The following is a 21,612-nucleotide window of genomic DNA, read 5'->3' as shown; positions in this document are numbered from 1 at the left end:
CCACCTCGAGCTTGTGCTAGGGCTAGAACTGTTCACACGAATCTACCTTTGTGTTAAACAAAACAAATCAAAACCAAACAATCAAAACCAAACCAACAAAAGCAAACAACCGTTAAAACAAAACCAAACCCGCCCCCAAAACAACCCAATCAACCAAAAAAACCCTGAAACAAAAAAAAAATCAGCCAAACAACCCCCTCAAAAAAAAAAAGAAACCCACCAAACCAATAACCCCCAATATTTCCCTTATTGATAAAATTAATAAAATCAGTGCAGGTGGTAATGAAGGAGACAGGATGCATTAGAGGATGGAGATGCCGATGTACTTCTGATTTCCTTCCTTCTAGCAGCCCTGGATGTGCCTGTCGGGCTGTCATGCTGCAAAGCACACACCTTTCCTGCTGGATTTTCGGCATTCCCTAGTGAGGAAGTTGTTGAAGGGGTGGGTAAAGCAAAAAACCAAACGAGAGACTTCTCTGCAAACCAAACCAAACCAAACCATTATGAATCTTGTTTTCTAATGCCCTCCTCTCACTCTTAAGTCTTTTATTTCACAGAACAATTGTGATGTTTTTATGTTGTTGTTTTTCAACATTGTGGCAAACTCCACTTTGTCTCTCCCAATTCTTTGTTGAAATCTCGTTTTCCAGACCTTTTTTCCTGCAGGAAGTTAAACTTTGTGTAGTTTTTCCTGGCTCAGGCTTTCTTTCTGGGAGTTTTTATTTATCTCTGGTTGTTTCCCACCCTCCCTTTCTTTGTGCCCCCAAGGTGCCAGGCTCTGTGGCATTGCAGTTTCTCTATGACATTGCAGTTTCTTTGTGGCATTGCAGTTTCTCTCCAGATATTGCCAGGGATAAACAATTCGATGCAGCTTATGGCTAATCAGTGAAAAAGAGGAGCTCACAGGATATCTACTCACGTTTTTGTGAGCAATTACTGAAGAGAAAATAATGTGTCACTCCTTGATGGCAGCACAGCCATCCCAGAGTCGTGCACAGGAGGCTCAAACCCCTCAAACTTGAGTCTTGGCTGGAGTTCAGGGTGTGCACAGGTACAAAGGTAGCTGCAGTCCTTGTGGTAGCAGATTTGAAGAAGCATATGTAGGGAAATTGTTGCACAGGAGGAAAAAAGTATAAATCAATAAAGGAGCTTGCATGTGTGGAAAAGATGCAAACCCCCTTTAGATCTTCAAGTTTCATTTCAGAAGTGGCTTATTTCAGGTTTAAAAAAAAAAGAAAGAAAGAAAGAATCTGTTCCTAATCAACTTCAGTAAACCAAAATAAAACTAGTTTTTAGGACATCAAGGTCTGAAGAAGTATAAATGCTTTGGCTAAGCTGGTGCAGCTTTCCTATGTGAATAATCCCTTAAAAGTTAAAATTTCCATGGCTCTGGAGGGCATGTGGATGCCCAGTTCTCATTACAATTAGAAGGAAATATTTGTCCAGAATCTTTGGAGGCAGTTACAAGAATCTCTGCTCAAGGTTTTTTTGATCCAAAAGCAAACCTTAATATCTGAGATCAGCGATGGAATGTGAGCTGTCGATTTAAAACTTGGGAATAAAGTAGATATTTAAGGAATGTTTGATCTGCTTAGTCCTAAATTTGGGGTCCTGGAATTACCCTGGTCAGGCAAACTGCTGCTTTTAGGGAAAGGAGCAGGAGCAAACTAATGGCTCTTGGCTATGCTGCTGAAGATGTCGACAGCTTTGGCAAAGAAAACAGAGCTTGTACATGCTGAGCAGGGCAGGGATGGGATTGTGGTGTTTAACACACTTCTCTCTTCAAACATCAACCCTCCTTTTAGTTTGAAGGCATGGGATGCTCATGGTTAAGGGTGTTCCCAAAGCTTTGCCCACTGTCCTTAGGCTGGAGCTGTGGCAGCGCTGGCCAGGGTTGCAGGGAAGGGTTTGGTCAAACCTAAACCAGCTGGGGAAGATTCCCACCATTGCTGGGGCTCTGCATCTGCATCAAAGGCTTCTAAGGCACAGGGGCTGTGGGTCATCTGCTGCTCTGCAGCAATGAGCCAGCACATGGCCTGACATGAGCACCAAAGCTTCTCCAAAAGCCCCCCCCAAAGCTGTTGGTAGAAGCTGGGCTAGTGAGGGACCTGAAATGCTGCAGAGCTGAGTCCTTGGTCATGCTCTTGCACTGCTTCTCTTGGAGGTATCTCTGTGCTGTGTTGCTGGTGCTGCTGGGGACTGCCAGCACCCATCTCTGTCATTCTCTGGCACGTTGGGACAGTCTCTGCTGAACTTCTGCAGCATCTCATGGCGAGGAGCCTGCCATGTTACCATAAGTTACCATAGGGCAAGGAGAGGAAATGTTTCTAGACCATGAAAGCAGCCATGCAGCTAACCCAAGTTCTCAAGTATGTGAGAAACAATGTTTTATTTAAAAATGAGATGTGCTAGCCAGAAGAAAAAAACACAACCTCACCATTCCAAAATATAAAAATCCCTTAACTGTCTGACCTTCTCATCACTAGGTCATGGTCCTGCCACCAGATAAATCTCTCCTATCTATCCATAGACTGAGAGTTCAATGTTGCTTGTGTTAGTGACAGTGAATTTGGGGCTGAAAAATGAACTACTGATGAGAACTCCTGTTGAACCTGTATTGTTTGTTATTCTGAGGCAAGGATCTGGCATGGGCTAATCCAGCACTTCAAAGTTAACTGCTCTTACTTTGTATACAGAGCGTCATAGCGGAGTGGCGTGGGTGATAAGAGAAATAAGGGACTGAGGGTTAGGATACACTGGGAAAATGGGACCCTGTTGAAAAACTCTTTGATCTCTTTAAAGTATTTTTCTGAAAGCAAGAATCTATCAAAAAGGAAATGCCATTTAAAAGGCTAAAAGAAACAGCTGACATCCCCAAATTTGTTTTAATCTGCCCTAGAGAATATTGTTTTTAAAGATGCGTTAAGTCAGTGGAAGAAATACTTGTCAAGAGAAGGGAAATTAGGCAAGGAAAGAAAGAGGGAAAAAAAAAGGCAGAAAGGTCATCAGAATGGAAATGTGGTTCTTGAGGCCTCTGAGCACCATTCCTTTCCCTCCTAACAATGAAGACAAGGAGAAGCATCCTTGAGGAGCCGTGGCCAATTCTCAAGAAGAATTTGGGGCCACATTAGTCATTATCAGGGTTGTCATCTGCCTCAGTGCTTTGAGACCAGCACTGGAGGCATTTCAGCATGCCCAGCAGCTTCTGAGCTGGTCTTGCAGGCACAATATGGCATGTTAGCCAAGATGTTGAGTGATTTCTTGGTTTTCTGGGCCTTTCACAACCTGATATGCCATAAGCGTCACCTTTCCGGACAGCACTGTATGGGAGCTTCTGAAGATCCAGTCATTGCTTTACTTGGCCACCTCAGACTCAAGGATTGTAGAACTTTTGTCTGTCTTCAGAAATCTTCCTCAAAATTGCTTTTGAAAATAAGACTTCAGCTGCTGAGCTGCTGAAGGGCTAGGGGATAGTTATACCCCTTGAAAGGACAGAAGGATGCACTCAGTAGCACCTGGAGTACTACCCATATCACAGGGACATGCAGTGAGCACCTGTCTGAACATTCCCATGGCTTCAGAGGGCACTGAGAGCCTTTGGTAAGGACATGACTTGAATGGCTCCAACAGGACTCAGGTGTCTTGTTCCCATGCAGTTTTCCCTATGGAAATACCAGCTGATCCCCCGTGGCTTCCCTGCTCCCCATGTGCTGGTCTGAGGAACCCCTCCTCAGCCAATGTGTCAGTAGTAGCTTCAGAAATGATGTTTACATCTAAATGAGGAAGGTCAAAGCAATCCCTGTGAACAGGAGGGTAGTGGGGCTTGGGGGCTTTGCAGAGGCCATCTTCTCACCCAGCAGTACCAAGGCATGAGCCAGTGTCCCTGGGACACACAGGTCCTGGTGTGCAGGGCGGCATGGAGCACTTGGTGCTTGGATGAGTGCTTTGAGCTCTTTGATGAGCACTAGTGCTCTTGACTTCTCTGTGTCTTCTCTGGCTTGCTGTCCCCTGCCTGAAACCCAAGACTTTCTTGGACCTGGGAACCTTGCAGTTGCCCAGCTCTCCAGGATCAACCAGGCCTGCTCACATGGGGATTAAAACATGAGATGCCCACGAAATGGCCAAGCCTGGAGAGCCTGGAAGGCTGGGAACCGCTGCCTCGAATGAAAGCAAAGCTTTCCTCTTATCACTCCCTTCCAAAGCCAACCAACCAATTACACATTAATTAAACTTTGTTTGAACATAATAGAAGCTTTGGCTCCATGTCAGTAACTGCTCCATGGTCAAGGGGATTGGATAGTAATAGAATAAATAAATAAACAAGAGATGCTTATTCTAACAGTTCATTTTAAAACAATTTGTGAATATCATGTAGAGATAAAATGTGCCTAGCATAAACTTAGCTAAGCAAGGGCTGCTTCATTATCAGAACAAATAATTCACTCACACATCATCTTTGAAGCTTGGGAGGGCTGTGGATTTGTGCTGCTTGTTTATTTTCCTGGCTTTTTACTGTTTTTGCTACATTTCATCTGCACAGAGCTACAGGGTTTAGCTGGGGCTATGGCAGTGTGGAGCCAAGCCCTGGCGACACTGGTCCTGATCCCACTGCCCACAGTCCACAGAGCTATGCTCAGCTGCTCTGTCCTTCCCAGGGTACAACCCTGAACCTCAGCACCCAGTGACCATGTGCCAAACTGCAGTGTTTCAATGCTGTACCAGATGTTCTGCTCACACAGGACTGAGGCACCAAAGCCTTTCTCCTGTGGTCACCCTCTTTGAGTGTAGCTTTCTCATGTGAACGTAAAAAATGATTTCAATCTTCCCTCTGAAGGGCAGTGAGAGCTGCTCCCATCACACTGCAGCACTGTGCCCCTGCCAGTCTGGGGAGGGTGGTAGAAACATGCTACTAACCCCAGCAGAGAGCTTTGAGGGGTGCAGGAGGCAGGACAATGCTGAGGATTCTGGATAGCCTTGTCTTTTCTTCACTGGCTTGAGCTGGAGGGAGGGAGAAGTGAGTTTTGAACATGTCTGAAATTGGAGTATTCCTGACTTGGTGGTTTGCAGAAGAGGTTGTGGAGGCTGATGCTTGGCTGTGTCCCCCCTGTGCATTGCTGGCTGTCACACAGGCGTCTTGTGGGTCTGAGGATGGTTCTTGGGTGGGCAGGGGGGCTGTGGGATTGCTGGTGGCTCTGTGGCCCTGCTGCCTGCCCTCTGTTGCTGCCCAAGGTGTGCTGGTGGGTTAGACACACACCTTGTGTGGCTTTCAAAAACACCACCAGCATAAAGGGGAAGAAATTCACCAGGTTGTGGACTGCTCCACCTTAGGGTACTTATACAGACAGGGCATTTGCTACAGCCTTGGGACACTGTGTCCAACCAGGCTCTGGGTCCAAAGAAAAGATGATGAGGCCAGGAACTGCTGTTCTTATTCTCCTGGTCACTGGTGGCTTAAATGTCACCTCATAGTTGGCTTATCCTGCACTGTGCATGTGCCCAGCACCCAGCCTCCACAACCTTCCCTGTTTGCACAGCCGCAGCAGGGCTGCAGCCACCCTTGGCACAGGAGGTGTTGCCAAAAACCAAATGTCTCCTGCTTCAACACACTCTGCAGGAATCCCCAGAGTCCCAGTTTCTGTAACTGGTTTCTGCACAGTGAAGCTCTCACTGGGTTTGGAGTTGTGCATGGCAGTGGGGTGGGTACGATGTGGACCTCCACAGGTCTTTCTCCAGACCTCCCACTAAAGCTAGGCTGAGATTTCCCAGAGCTTGGCAAGAGGTTGGCAAGTTTCTATTGCAGCAGTGGCTTATTCTTCTGCTGCTGCTGGTCCCCGAGCAATAGATGATGAAGCAAGCTATTGTCAGGGAAAGCTGGATGGAGAGAGGCATCCTCTACGGAGACGCCCATCCGCCCCAGAGCTCCTGCCTGCAGAGATTTGGCAGAGGGGCCACTTATGCAAAGCTACTACTGAGCGTAGAGCCCATGGCTGTGAGTAGTTCCATTGACCTGTAGTAAATTGGGGGAAGGAGGCAGGTTTTTGGCCCCTTCCCAGGGCTGACAGGGAGCTGTATAGACCCACTGTAGGCACAGCTTCGCCCTCCTGCCGGGCAGGGCTGGAGCAGCCGGTGCCTCCCTCGCGGGTTTCTGCAGCCTTCTTTCACGCAGGACGTTTGCTAAGGGCCAGGCCATGATACGAGGTGCTCTCTCCTTGCCTTTTTCTTGTATTTTTTTTCTAATTGAAAACTGGATGACTGCATTTTCTTGGAGCCAGCTCTTTGGATTTGTCATGTCTTCCCACCAGAAACTCACAAGCCGTGTTTGCATCGTCTCGCAAAGAGATATTTACTCACTGTGCCTCTGCCAAAGAGGGGTTGAGAAATGTGTTTTCATTAAGAAAATTAAGCTGACAAGTCCCTGGACAGCACATTAGTTGCATTTTTATGTTGGTTTCTTTGCTTTTTTTTTTTTTCTTGCTTTTTTTTTTCAAGGCTAAAATGCAGCAGCTAATAATAATGATGAAATGTCCACGCACAGCCAAATTGCTAAAACCTAACCCATGTTTTCCTGGAAAAGAATGCGGAGAGTTGGCAAACGTGGTCGTAGTTGGGTCTGTCAGCTGCTGAGTACAATGCTACCACTGCAAGATAGCCAGTGGTTTGCAAGTTAAGCAACACCTTCAATCAGATGTGAGTTCCCCCCATTTGTTATCCTGAAGGAATTCCAGCTGTATATATTATAGTAGTACTTTGGCTCTTTGTATTTATTTTAGAGGGCTATACTAAAGAACATTATAAACTCAGGCATGTCCATGGCCGTATGAGCTCCATATGCTGAAGCTTAATTTTAAATGCCATTAAAAAAGCACTTAACATTTACAGTATATCAGTCCAGCTACTTTAGCAGCTTGGATGTTCTGCAGTAAATGAAATGATTGAGAGGGGGGGGAAAAAAATAAATTCAGAAGCTCAACATCATTAAAAAAATAACACACACACACCCCCAATACAGGACACTTCACAGGGACTGTCATATCATATCATATCATACCATATCATACCATATCATATGGACAGACTGAAGGAGTTGGGGCTGTTCAGTCTGCAGAAGAGAAGGCTCCGAGGTGACCTAATTGTGGCCTTCCAGTATCTGAAGGGGGCCTACAGGAAGGCAGGGGAAGGACTTCTCAGGATCTCAGGTAGTGATAGGACTAGGGGGAATGGAATGAAGCTGGAGGTGGGGAGATTCAGGTTGGATGTGAGGGGGAAATTCTTCACCATGAGAGTGGTGAAACCCTGGAATGGGTTGTCCAGGGAGGTGGTTGTGGCCCCAGCCCTGGTGGTGTTTAAGACCAGGCTGGACGAGGCTCTGGCCAGGCTGATCTAGTGTGGGGTGTCCCTGCCCATGGCAGGGGGGTTGGAACTAGCTGATCCTTGTGGTCCCTTCCAACCCTGACTGATACTATCATATCATATCATATCATATCATATCATATCATATCATATCATATCCATCTCCTTTCTGGGTTTTAATTAATGCCTCCTCTTTTTGTTTCACTTTTCACTGTCCTTTTAAAGTCTGATTTTTCTAAAGGATATGAACGACAACAACAGCAGAAAAGAATCTTGGCATTCAGGTTGAATTCCTGGTGCAAAATTTCTCCCTCTCTCTCTCTGTGAATTGGGCTGTGTATTCACAAATTGAAATGTCCTACTGTATTTATCCAGGTGCTTACCTGTAGGAGGACAAGGTTAAGAGGCGTGTGGAGTTTATGAATGAAAATCAAACAGGGACATTGGTAAACCGCTGCTTTTGAGCCCCGGCTAATTACATGGTAAACATCTGGAATTTATGCAGGGCGGTTAAAAGAGTCGATTGAAATGATCTCAAACAGGGCCCATTTTGTTGCCTTCTCCCCAAGCAGTGACAAAATGGTGCTGCAGACCTGGGCCAGCTCGGCTGAGAGCCTGGGCAGCGCGCAGGGAAAGGAGGGAGGGAAGCGGCCGCGGCGTCTGACGGAGAAGCAGCATCAGGACTTGGGTCTCTCTTGATCAGGGCAATTACGGCGACTCCAGGGTGTAGCAATTCTCATCCTCCATCTCCTTATGCTGGTGGAAAGGAGACTTTTCTGCTCTGGCTAGTTGCTTGAGGGCTGTGGGGAGCCAGTTTGCTCAAGAGACTGGAGGAGGAGGAGGTTGGGAAGATGGAGCCAAGAAAATCCTTATTCTCAGGATGTAAAGTGCCCGATCCTCCAAACCTTGGCTCCTGATGCCGTCACAAGGGCCTGGGAATTCCATGGCAGTGCCCACACCCATCAGGGCCATCTCCTTTGGATCTCCAGACATGAGTGAGCTGGTACATACTGGTTTCACAGCCATAGCTTTATAAAAACTTATTCTTTACTATTGCAAAGATCCTTCAGATATGTAAGACATGCAGAAGCATGCTTTAGTGATACACTGCTTTATGGGATGTTCTCCATTTGGTGCCTGTTGCTGTGTGTCTGCTAAAGTCAATGGTAAATCAATAGGCTGGGCAAATTGTCAATGGGGAGCTCTGTGCTGCTCCTGGATCTGGTAAGGTTTAGCTGGGATGCTGTGAATTTGGCAAATTCAGGAAGACCAGAGGAGTGGTGGCTGTCTACAGCAGCACAGAGTTTAACCCCTAGTCTCCCCCAAGGCTTTACCAATTCTCAGCTTTCAGTTTGTGGAAGGGAATGGAAGACCTGCTGTGCTGTTAGGAGGTGATGTGGTTGAACGTGGGGTTGTGGGTACTGGGAGCATGTGAGTGAGGAATGTTGGACGTGCTTGGTTTCTTCTGTAGTGCAGTCAGATCTCTTGACCTTTCATGCTTGTTCATGGCAACAAGAAATCTGTGTTTTTGAGGCTGACATAAGCCACATGGAGCCTCCTGGGGTAGTGAGGGCCCCCTGTCTGAGCCTGCTGTGTTGAGGGTTGTGTTGACCTCCTCTGTATCTCTGTCTTCACACACCTTCTCCTGGCACTTGCCCATAACCCCCCTCTATATCACCTCACCCATATTTGTGCCCTGTTTTGCACTAGCCTGTGCTCTGGGAAGGGTGAGTTTACTTCAGGTGACACAGAAGCAGCGATGTTTTGTAGCTCGTTTGTCCAAGCGTGAATTCATCACATGGTGGATCTGCCTTTTGGGGCATTGCTCCAAGTTTCCATCGGTCCCAGTGCTGCTCACTAATGTGTTAACCCTTTATTTTCCCTAAGGAGGATGTTTCCTAGTTACAAGGTTAAAGTGACTGGAATGAACCCCAAGACCAAGTACATCTTGCTGATTGACATCGTCCCCGCTGATGACCACCGCTACAAATTCTGTGACAACAAATGGTAAGAGAACGTTTCAGTTTGCCTTCTTTTCCCTAAGAAAATTGCACTTGGATCAACCATTTGCTTGTGCAAACTCAGAAACTGACATAAATACCTTCCCATGGGAAGGATGCCAACATCCCAGAGCTCTCCTTCGTGGAGAAGCAGCGATAGATACGAGAGCCAACGGCTGGAAGTTAAAACCAGACAAACATAAAATGAAATATTCTCAACAGGCTGGGCAATTAACTGCTGGAACAAAGTGCTAATGGAGGGGGTGGATTGTTCATTTCCAAAGCATTCAGGGTTGGATGGCTTTTCAGAGGGGAAGCTTTAGGCCGAGCACAGGTTGCCTGGCCATGTGCAGGTGTAAGAGGGTGAAGCCACAGCCTGCGTTGTAGCAGAGCCTGGCCTGGATGATCTAATGGTCTATTTTGGTTTCAAAAACTAGGTATCTATGTGAGTTGAGAAAAGTTTTAAATTCCTTTCTTCTGTAGTAATATTTTGCTTGTAGGCAATCAACTGGGAAGCCAGATGTGGGGTGGTTCACTCCAAGCCCTGGTTCAGCCACGCTGATCAGGCAGATGTAGGCAGCAGCAGTTCCCCCTTGCAGCTCAGTGCCAGATCCGGTTTAGGGTTGGGGTTTTTTTTCTTTGCTTTTCCTTTTATTTCATTCTTCCTTTGGAGTTCCTTTCTGTTCTATTTGCCTCCCCATCCCTGTGCCTTTGATAGTAAAGCTTCTTACTGAGGAGCCAGCTATGAGGGCTTTTTCCCCCAAACCCTTCCACCGACTGCTGCCCGGCGCAAAGAGGAGCGATGGAAAATTTCATAGTCAATGGGAAGGAGCCTGGTGACATCCCATAAACCAGTAATAATTTACTTGCACATTAGGGCTGCTCTGCTTAAAAAAAAAAATAATCCCTTTTCCGTTCACTTTTGTCCTGAAGTGCCACTGGGGAAGAGGAGCAAGCAGGCTGAGGGCCTCCATGGCACGGCAGCCACTTTGTGCTTTAACCATTACACCCGAGATGATGGATAGTTGTTAACTCTCTTTAATTTAGCTTTTGCCAGCCCTAGAGCTGTTTTCCCTTTTCATTTTATTGCTGCTGGAAAGTCTCTGTTGGTTTGGGGAATATTGCTTTTAGTGGTGTTTTATAAGAGGAGAACAATGACACAGTAATGGTGGGGGGGTGCCATTAAGGGATGTCGCATAGTTGGGTGTTGTGTCCCCGAGAGCTGGTGGTGGTGTGAGGGGCAAGGGGAGCTGGCAGAAGGGTACAAAGGGTAGCACTGTGTGCCAGCACACAGCTCTGGAGCAAGGGGCTGCCCCTTCCCACTGGAACTGCTGCTCAGCTGAGGGCTGTTGGAACCCTGCATGGCTGCAGAGGGTGAACCCACACCAGTACCCACTCCTGCTCCTGAGTAGCTTCTCCTGGGGAAGTGTGTGAGACCATCTGCCCTTGCAGAATGGCCTTTAAAGACTTCATCCTCTCCAAAAATGCAGATTATATTTTCTCTGAGGCTGATGCCAACACAATTGCATGTAGAGACACTGCCCCAAACAGGTACCACATGGGAGTAGAGACAGGGTTCTTCTGCCAGCCTGTGATGCCGAAACAGGGAGCCCTAAAACCACCATGAACAGCAGCAGCGTCTCTGCACCTAAGTACATCCACCCAGGGCTGGTGGGAGGGGTGCTGGGTAGCATTCAAGGACAAAATGCTCTCCTAGGTCTGGGCTGGTGACTGCTGCCAAGGTGATGCAATCTGTAACTGCTGTGTTTGCAGGATGGTGGCTGGGAAGGCAGAGCCGGCCATGCCGGGACGGCTCTACGTGCACCCTGACTCACCGGCCACAGGAGCCCACTGGATGAGGCAGCTGGTCTCCTTTCAGAAGCTAAAGCTCACCAACAACCACCTGGATCCCTTTGGACATGTAAGAGAGATGTTCTTCAGTGGGTGGTTGTTTTGGTCAGAGGTGGGAGTGCGATGCCGAATTTGTGTCCGGCCTGGGGGATGCTGCTTGGGATGTGGCAGTTAGTTAGAAGTGAGAAGTGACACTGAAATCATAGAATTCATAGAGTCATTAAGGTTGGGGAAGACCTCTAAGATCATCAACTCCAACCATCAACCCAACACCACCATGCCCACTAAACCATGTCCGACAGTGCCATTGTCTACATGTTTTTTGAACACCTCCAGGGAGCTGCCAGCCCCCACAGCTGGGTGGGGACTGTTTAATGCTGGCTGAGGGGAGCCACCACAGCTGTCTGCATCCTTCCTTGTATTGGAAATGCAGCCTCTGGCTTACTTGTCCACGTCCTGCAGGATGCCACCAACCTTTTATTCTCTGCCCAGGAGCTTTCCAGGCAGCGCTGTGGGATTTTCAGCCTGGTTGTTGCCGCACACAGCTCACAGAGACAGGGTCCATAAACTCACTATTTTCTGAGCTAGTTTTGGCAGAGGAAAAAAAAATGAAATATTTTATTTGGAAAACCTTCATTCATGTGCATTGGGAAGGCAGGAGTGGGGAGTACACAGGTATCTACCACGGGGCACTGAGTAGTTCAGAACTAGGACTCTTCCACCCTGCCAGGCAAGTGAGGGCTGAGATAATGCATATGAAAATATGGACCTGTCTGGTTTACACTGTCCCAGCTGCAAGTCACACAAAAATAAACAAACCTCAGTGGCTGGAGGAAGGGAAGACAAAGTTTAAAACCCTTTTAGGTTTAGTGCCATCAGCTCCTCCTAGTGATCCAGGTAAGAGAATCTACTTTGTGTTATCAGATCTGTTTTTAACCTGCAGCAGTTTTTAAGTAGCAGCAATGTGGGGGTAAGGGAGGGCTGTGAGAAGGTCCTGAAGAAGGGTGCAGAGAGAAAGTGTGTATCTGTCTTGCTCAAATTGATCATGCATTAAGCCTCTGAAGAGCAGGTTTGCACCTGGAGTCAATTGTCCTGGTGCCACCTAAAGCCTTACAGAAAGCAGGGTTCTGAGGCAGCCCAATCCAATGGAGCTTTACAGGGTGGTTTGCAGAGGCAGGGTCACCCTATGAGCTTAAACCACTATGAAAAATGCAGCAGTTTTGCTGTGCTCACAATTTCCTGCACATTTCAAACTTTATAAAAGCAAATGGTACCAGGGCAGAGCTGGGCTCTGGCAGTGTGACATGATGATAACCCAGCTCTGTGCAAAGCCATCAGCACTGCTGGGAACTGACCCTCGTCCCCAACCTACTGACCCCAGTGAAACACATGTGTGAGCTTCAAAGGCTAATCAGGCCCATTGAATGCTGATTATTATTAATCACAGGTGAGCTTGCTCTCTCACTCTTATTTAAGGGAGGGGGTGGGAGCACCACGGAAGTGAAATGAAAACAACCAGGTCAGGGGTTGGAGAGCAGCAATCCCACGGAGCCCCTAAACGTCGCCGTTGCGCTGTTGGCAGCCGCAGGTACCTGCTCGCTTTGCACGTGGCCTTTCCTTCACTCCCTTGTTTCTCCTTTTGGAATAACTGTGCAGCTAAATGTCTGGCTGTTTAGGCTGTAAAATGTAAACCATAAAACATACAGGATGTTCGCCGGGGCTGTAAACCAAACAGGATGTGCAGTGTTGGTTTTGCGACTCCCAGCGTTTGCTTTGCCTGACTTTGTCATTTTTTTAAGGGTGGCTTTAGCACTTTCAACAGGGAGTGGGGGTTTTCCTCCTCCTTTTAATAAGCTGCCTGTTTGTCCTCCCACAAAGCTTCCCCAGTGATACAGAAGGGACTCTGGTTTGTGTTTTGGAGTGATACCTGCAGCGTGATGCAGTGGCCACTGGTAAGCCCTGCTTGGTAGTCCCCATACCATGTAGGTGTGAGGGGACTCCGCCTCACGCTGCTAGGAAAATCCCTGGAATAGCTTGGTTTAAGTGCCCAGGTTGCTGTGGGGGTCAGGTACTGAGATCCTGCCTGGCTAAATGGGATCTAGTCCCTTTTCAGAGAGCGTCTTAAGCTTCCTTTTCAACAACCTGCTTTAGAGAAGTGGTACTGCAGTATTGCTGTGCATGCAGAGGAGAGCTGGGCTCTGGCCCAGGCAGGTGTGACTCTCCCATCAGTTTGTGCTGTGAATTGTTCTGCTGTGACATGGGTGGGTGATGTCCTTGGGACAGGTAGTGCCTGGGAGGTGCCTGCCCAGCATGGCCCGGTGCTCCCAGCTCTGCTCACATTAGGAGCAGTCACAGCCTCGCATTTCTAGGAATCAGTTCCCAGCAGTTGCACACAGGCTCCGCAGGCTCCCGAGGAAAAACAAGCAGGGAAAGCCGCAGCGTTTGTTTGTCTTCTCGTGCTCCAGCAAATCCTGCCTGCTATTTCCTTTTGTCTTTGATTTTCTCCAAACCTCAAAACCACGTGGAGTGACAATTTTTGTAGGCTGATGCCACTGCTTTTTTTTTTATGTGTGGGCAGCTGCCCAGCCAGACCCATGCTGGCTCTCCCTCCCTGGCACCCTTGGCCACTGTAAATGTCACAGCTGTGGGTTCCCTGCCTGGCTTGCACCATCCCAGGTTCCAGTTCCTTCCAGCACCCCGAAATCCCACAAAGCCTGGCTTTATCTGCCACCCTTTCCTGCCCAGAACGTTTCCCTCAAGCCTCTGCCATGCTGGTGTAGAACCTGTTTGCTGCTTGGGGACAGGAGGAGTGAGGAGGTGCTCACCCCAAAATATCTGTGTGCTAAATACTCCTTTTCTGGGTTAACCTTTTATTTGGCAGACACTTATTGGGGGGGGGGGAGCAAAGCAAAGAAGCTCTTCCATCTTCCATGCCTGTTCACTTATAAACAGCAAGCATGGGAGCTGATCCTGTGGTCAGGCTGGAATGTGGATGGTGTTATGGGGGTCTCACAAGAAGGATAAGGTGGATGGGTTTGGTTGCAGGTGCAGCTGGAGCATGATGGCCTGCTGAGGTCTGTCATTGTCTGCAGTGGCTCTGTGTGACATGGTGAGGACCCAGATTTGAAGGATGAACAGAGGCTCCTCTGAGCTTGACTCCTGGGATCTCACCTGAGGGGGAAAAACCAAACAAACCCAGGCAGAAATTCTGCATTATTTCAATGAATTAATTGATAAATTAATCCCTGCCCTGAGTGTGCACTGTGATGCTGAGCAGCCCCATGGAGCTCATGTGTAGGTACAATTGAGGCTTAAAATAAATGAGGTAAACAGCTTAATGAATAAGCCATGGGGCTGAAGCCCTTGCTGCAACCCAGGGACTTAGATCTGAGGATTATTTATGGTGCTGGAGAGCGAAGATGTCTCTCCGTCAGCCCTAGGAAGCTTCAATTCCTGACACCCAGCCCATAAATGCAGCCACCAACCACTCCTCTCCAGTCCCCAAAACCTCACTCCTCCTTCTCCCACTGGCCAGTTATCTGCTGTGGTAAATTATTTGCTCCAGTCAGAGGCATGGGAGGCAATTTTTCAATGCAGACATGTAAACCCATGCAGATTTAAAAGGAGGAATGAAGTGCAGAGCCCTGTAATCTGCCTGCAAACCCCTCTGGTTGAACAGGTTTTGTGGCAGGTAAGCCCATGCCCAGCTCACACACCACGGCCTGATATTGTGGCCTGTGTATTTCCCTCTTGGGGGATTTTTTTTTGACCATGAAAGGCTTCATTCACACCAGGCTTAACAACTGAGCAATGCTCACGTTGGGAATGGATTAAGAAATCAGCAGCCGCCGTAAGGTTTAGCGACGGCAAGGTCTGTCTGATCCCAAGGAAAGCTCTGTAAGCCACCTATGCTTTGAGCAAAGTCTGAATTTATGTGCTTTCAAATCTTTACATGCAGAGATAATCAGCCTGATAGAGCCTCTGATTTATGTGGGGCTGGTGAGTGGCAGGGTGATTGTGGCAGAGCTGACGCTTGGCTCTGCGATGCCACGCAAGTAACAGGCGGTTGCACGTAGTTATGGTCTGAGGAGGCAAAACCCTGCTCTTAGGTGCTAGCAAGGGCACTTCCCTTGTCCATTCCTTACATATTCTGCTGGGGAAGCACCTAACTGTGTTTGCCAGGTGAAAAATGGGAAAGATTCCTTCGTCATGAACCAGGCTATGTCATAGCAAGTGCTAACAGATGGGTTGGCTGAGGGCAGTCAGAGATGCAACACAAAAATAACCTCTGCTGGAAAGATAACACAAAACTGGTATTGCCTTCAGAGGGTTAGCTCAGGGTGTATGGGGAAATATTGAGCAGGTCCTGACCAGTATCTCCCTGGTGATAAATGCTCATGAATGGAATTCCACTTTCTTCAGAGGTTTGAAGTATGTAAACAGTGGATTCGAGGGTGCCTGTGAGATGGTCCTTATGGCAGCTCCTGGCCCCAGCAGGTGAAGGATGCTCAGGGTGGGTGTGAAGCCACCAGAGGGGCACTGGGGGTGGTTTGCTGAAGGGATTTGGCTTGGACCCGTGCTGAGGTTGTTCTGCACAACTCTTTCCAGTTAACCAGGCTTTTTTGTTGTTCTGCTGTTTGGGTTTTCCTTCATCTTCTGTCTCAAGGCATTACTGAAGCTGCTGTTTGGAGCAAAAATCATCCCTTGTCTTTCCCACTTGCAGTGGTGAGTGGTACAGCATGAGTGCCTGGGGCACAGCAATGACACACAAACTCTCAGCCCTGGCTCTCTGAGAGACCCTGAAGGGGCTGCCCTGAGCTTGGACTATTGGCAGAGCTGGGAAGGATCCCTGCTCCCATGGGAGTGTGTGCAGTGGGCAGTGTGCTGTGCCTGACAGCAACAACCTCCTTACCCAGACAGCCCTCCTGCTAATCCTACATAATAATGTCCACACTTAATAATGTGTATAAAGGTATTCAGTGCACCTTGAGGGGTGGTGAGTATGGGCACCAAGGGCTAGAAACTGCCCAGCAAGGATTAAGCAGTGTCCTTCAACACAAGAGCTGCTGCAAGGGAGAAAAGGCTGCTAGTTAGGGTAGATGTTAGTTTAGCTTTCCACTCTGTACATAGATAGGGAGGACCTCCACAGAAAGGGTTCTCAGGCATTGGAACAGGTTGCCCAGGGAAGTGGTGGAGTCACCATCCCTGGAGGTATTTAAAAGACATGGATGTGGTGCTGAGGAATGTGGTAGTGGTGGGATTGTGAGCTCTAGGTGAGCAGTTAGACTTGAAGATCTCAAAGGTCTCTTCCAACCTCAACAGCTCTATGATTCTATGACATGAGGCGACCTTTCAGCATCAGTGAGAGGACTGGCCATGAAGTATTAGGTATGGCATTGGGGATGCTGGCAGTGCAGGATCCCAGCTTTGCTTGGCTCTCTTCCTGAAGACCCTTCAAACAGGGTTTTCAGTACCCAGAGGAGTTAACAATGAGTTGAACAGCAGCTCTGGGGGAAGCTCATCTCACCAGATGGAAGCAAACCTGTCTTGCTTTAGGTTCCCCTCTCCCCTCAGTTTTAGGCAGGCTGTGAATCACAGAATCACCATGGTTGGAAAAGGCCTCTAAGATCATCAAGCCCAACCATTATCTGACTTTACCAGGGCCACTACTACACCATATCCTTGAGCACCACATCTAGATGGCTTTAAAATACACCCAGGGATGACAATTCCACCCCTTCCCTGGGAACACACGGAGCCACGTGAGGCCAGCGCTCGTAGGCGTGGGGTCACGCTGGAACACCCCAGAGGAGCAAACACATCCATCCCACCAGGGCTTCCAGCTCTTGTGCTTCTTAATGACTCCACTGAAATGAAACTTCTGCCAGAACACTCCCTCAGCCTTTCTCTTGGGCTTCTGCAGGCAGGCCAGCTTGGAAAGGGAGATAGCATCCCATCAGTGTTTCTGGCAGGCGCCAGCTGGGACCAGAGCAGTTGGAAGTTCTTTAGTTGTTGGGCTTTTATTTTTAGAGAGACTATATGGCTATGTTGCTGGGGGGGCAAAAACCCCAAAAGACAAACAATAAATAAAGATTGCAAGTGGAGACTGTGGCAAATAAAAGCACATCTTTAATTTCATCTCCCCAATACATTATTCCTGAGCTTAGTTACGCTGCACACTCCATACCTACTTTGCTCCTTGGCTGCTGATGGGGACTTTAATTGCTCTAATGGACTTTATCTGCTTTTGAAGCCTCAGGTTGTTTTAGTTTCTGAGATGTAACCTCCTGAGGTTGAAAACTGCAGGATATTATAGATGGTCTGCCACTTGTGATAGCATTTTAAGTGATATTCCTGTGTTTCCTGACCCAAATCTGCTCTTTATTGCCTTTAATGCTGGTGGCTTTGCCATTTAATGCCGATGAGTTTGTTATTTCTCTCCAGATTTATTATTTACACACTTGGGTTTATTTGATTATCACTGAAAGACTTCATTTCCCCCCTGCCTGGGATTTCCCCTCTCATTTTTTTTATTAATTCAGCTTCAGCATTTTTTCCTTCCCCTGCTCCTCAGGCACTTTAATTAGCTTCATGTCCCAGGAATCTCATGAAAGCCTACATGTTAGTTAGATGATTTTGCTGCCTTAATTTGTTTACTTTATGACTTGTGGCTGAGCTGTTTCTGGGTGCACCCTCTTTGGCCTCACCTGGGAGAATGCTGTGGTATCCCTGTAGTAAGAAAATAGTTTTACATTCTTGCTCTCAGCTGAAGATTCCTTATATTTATATATATATATATACACACACACTTTAAATGTAGATATATTTGGTTTCTTTTGTATACTGTGCAATTAAAATGTCTTTATTTCTACTTATACATACATTTCTATTTTTATGAGATAGAAATGACATTAATTTCTTATACACAAATGATTTCTTACATACACCTAAGGAATTTATACTATTTTTGCCTTATCCTTGTATTTTAAACCAGGAAATATACAAGATGAATCTTTTTTCCCTATATACCCTCTTGCAAGGTCAGCTTGCTTCTCATCCATTTGAATCTTGAAACCCCCTTTTATTCTGCCCTAAATTTGCAGTCAGATCCCCCCCACACACACACACTAGTTCTGCTGAAAGAATATCCAGGGAAAAACTCAATTTCTGCCTTTTTCTTCCCCCCCACTCCCCCTTACCCATTTGAGACACCATCTGAGAGCTAGTGGGGCTCAAGTAAATTACAAAGCCCAACCTGAAGTTTTATGCTGTGTGCCTCTGGGGGTGTGTCTCAGGGATGAATAGATCTGCCTGTGCCATTTGAAGAGCTGGGTAGGAAACCACCAGTGGAATTCCTGGTTGAAAAGGAGATTTATATCTCTTGTGCTGAGTCTCCTTGCTGTTACAGTACTGGTTTATACCAGGCAAATGCAGCGGGGCTGAGAGAAGCTGAAGTAGAATCAGATCCTGAAGCCCTCTTCCATTCTCGGGCAGGATGGTGGTGTTGGAAAAGGGCAAGTGGAGCTGTCATGTGCTACCCAAGCCTGCTTGCATCCTTGGGTGGTCACAGCATCACAGAATGTTAGGGACTGGAAGGGACCTCCAAAGTTCATACAGTCCACCAGAGCAGGATCACCTAGAGCAGGTCACACAGGAACACATCCAGGCAGGTTTTAAGTACCTCCAGAGAGGGAGACTCCACAGCCCCCTGGACAGCCTGTTCCAGTCTTCTGTCACCCTCACAGGGAAAAAAGTTTTCCTCCTGTTTCCATGGATGTGAGAGTGGTGCAGGGGATGCTCTGTCACACACATGTGTGTATTCCAGGGGCACACATCTGAAATCTGCCCCATCCTGTCCACTCGCAGCTCGTGTGCAGGAGGCCGCCTCCTCCACACCAGGGCTCTATCACAGGGCCAGGAAACTCTGCAATGAGCTTCAGCTGATATTAGATGAAAAAGGACTGAGAAAAAAGAAATAAAAATCCCAGCTTTGGCCTTCTCCTAAGGAACAATTTGTCTGAGCTCATGTTGAAACTTTTCCCAGGATTTTCCAGCCTTTTTTCTTTTTATTTCTTTTTGCCCATGATGTGGATTGCCAGGACAAATGTGTGGGTTTGGGAGGCTCCTCCTCCAGCAGCTCAGGGCTGGGGCTGGCTGGAAGAACCCCTTCCCACCTGGGTGGCTCTGGCTTTGAGCAGATCAAGGTGGTTTGCTTCCTGGAAGGGAAAGTAAGTAAATAGGGTGAGGTTTAGGTCATTGTAGAGCTGGAGGGTTAGCTGCTGTAGAGCTTGCCTGAATCTGGTGTTGGTTGTTGGTTGAACTCCATGATCTTAAGGGTCTTTTCCCACTGCTTTTAGCTACTTGCTCTGGGCTGCTGTATCTCTACAAGCTTCTGGGGTGGCTGCAATGAAGGCAGCTGGGCCGGGGTGGTGGCAGCAGCAATTCCCTGGCGATATCCTACTCATCCTGGGCAGCCCAGTTTGGGCAGCTCCTGTGAACCATTTGCTCATAAAGAAAAGTTAAGTTTGGGGTGGTTTATATCATCCACATATTAATAAGAGATGAACTGCAGCAGTGGTTGTGAGTCTGGAAGAGACTTGTTGATGAATGTTCTTTTGTCCGTGTGGGACACTGAATCATCAGGGTTTTGTTCTGGTCCTTTGAGCCCAGCTCAGCGTCCCAGTGTGGGACAGGGGCCAACCTCAGCTCAAAGGCTTTTTCACTTTGAAAGAATAGAAGAAAGGGAGAAAGAAGCAGAAAATATATTAAAATGAGAGATTTTATATTAGTTATGTGATCCCCTGGGAGCCACCATAAAATTATGTGGCTTTTTCGTAGCCATTTACTATTCAATATAAAAAGGGCAGTTGCCATGCCAACCACTGCATCACACGACATCTGATACCGTGGTGAAACAGGGAGGGCTCTTAAATCAACTCCCCAAATTTCATATGAAAGTAAATTCACTTCACTGCTGGTTTCAAGGCAAGTCTGCATCCCGACAGGCGCTGTGGTCCCATTACCCTGCTAAGCTTCTGGCCTTTGGGCCCAATCCTGCAAACTGGGAGCTGTCTGCAAGCCCTGCAGCCGACGTTACTCAGCAGTGGGTGAGACTGGATGCTGAAGGAGTTTGTTTTCCTAAGGAAAATGAAGTGGAAGGAGCCAGTGACACCAGTTTTGGGGACATTTGTTGCTGGTTGGGGAATTAGAAAAAGAAATGAAGGAGCTGAGCTTCATCAGAGCTTAAATCCCAGCTGCCAACTGTGTGATCAGCACAAAGGAGGGAGAGGGGGGGTTAAAAAAAAGCTGTTTGTGTAAGCTCTCCTTTGACTTTGGACTTCATCTGTCTCACAATCTGGTCCACACGTGCAAAGTGGAGGGGGTAGGAGTGACATCACCCTCGAGCTCTGCTTTGGCTCCTTTCTGGCCAGCAATGATGTGGTGACACAATGGGGTGAGTGGGCAAGGGGAGGTGTCTCTGAGCTTCAGGCTGAGCAGCATGGTGACCACTTTGGGAAGTGAGAGGTGTCAAATGGTTCTCAGAGGAGCTGTTTGGGTTTCACCCTGTGAAGCCCCAGGAGCATCCCCACTGCTGGGTCCCTGCAGCAGCACAAGTGGTGCCTTACAGCCTGTTGGTGCCTTTGGATCATGGAAGCACAGAATGGTTTGGGTCAGAAGGGACCTTAAAGGTCATCTAGTTCCAACCTCATTGCCATGGACAGGAACACCTTCCAGCAGACCAGGTTGCTCCAGGCCCCATCCAGCCTGGCTTTGAACACTTCTAGGGAGGAGACATCCACAACTTCCCTGGGCAACCTGTTCCAGTGTCTCACCACTCTCACTCTGAACAATTTCTTCCTCATATTTAAGCTCCCCACTGATGCTCTGAAAGGTGAAGGTTGCCATTACCCACAGGGAGATTGTTTAGCAGCCATTTTATTTCCAGGAAATGAATATTTGCCAGGCAAAGAGAGTGCTTGGATGGTGCTGGTGGGAGATGGCATCCCCATGGGTGGCATCACTTGTGGGGATGTTGAGCCAATAACCAATTCCTAGATTTGGGCTTGTCCATCTAATCTGAGGATGCTGGTTGGGCTCTCTGTTTGATTTTCCTTTTGCTGGGGTTTGGGTTTATTGTTCTTTGCTTGGTTGGTTTTATTTTTCTGATGCAAAAAGAAAGTATTTGTTGGGCTGCTAAAAAGCAAGCTGGGCTGTTTCCTTCATAGGCAAAGAGAGAGGATCACTAAGCTGCAGACAGAGGCTTTCAGTTCCTCAGTGTGCCTCAGTGCTGCTCAGGAAACATTGGGTTCCAGTTTCTCTCACTGAATTTGTATGCTTCTCCTTTGTCATGTTGAAATCCTCCTCTAATCTATGCACCAGTGACTATTTTCTGTGGCCAAGACAAGATAAA

The 21,612-nt window shown here is 47.7% G+C and overlaps 1 protein-coding gene across 10 annotated transcripts in view; it reads left to right on the top strand.

Annotated features, from left to right (window-relative positions):
* Positions 1-21,612, top strand: part of TBX4 (T-box transcription factor 4) — a 58,517-nt gene that overhangs the window by 27,385 nt on the left and 9,520 nt on the right. For all 10 annotated transcript variants that reach the window (XM_068154833.1, XM_068154837.1, XM_068154836.1 and 7 more), the window contains 2 exons: positions 9,238-9,357; positions 11,124-11,271. In XM_068154833.1, coding sequence (XP_068010934.1) covers positions 9,238-9,357; positions 11,124-11,271 — 268 coding nt within the window. The remainder of the gene's footprint in view (positions 1-9,237; positions 9,358-11,123; positions 11,272-21,612) is intronic.

The sequence above is a fragment of the Melanerpes formicivorus genome, unplaced genomic scaffold (assembly GCF_026170545.1).
Source record: "Melanerpes formicivorus ecotype bairdi unplaced genomic scaffold, bMelFor1.0.p_v2 SCAF_29, whole genome shotgun sequence".
NCBI classification, from domain to species: domain Eukaryota; kingdom Metazoa; phylum Chordata; class Aves; order Piciformes; family Picidae; genus Melanerpes; species Melanerpes formicivorus.
This window is presented reverse-complemented; position numbering and strand designations above follow the sequence as displayed.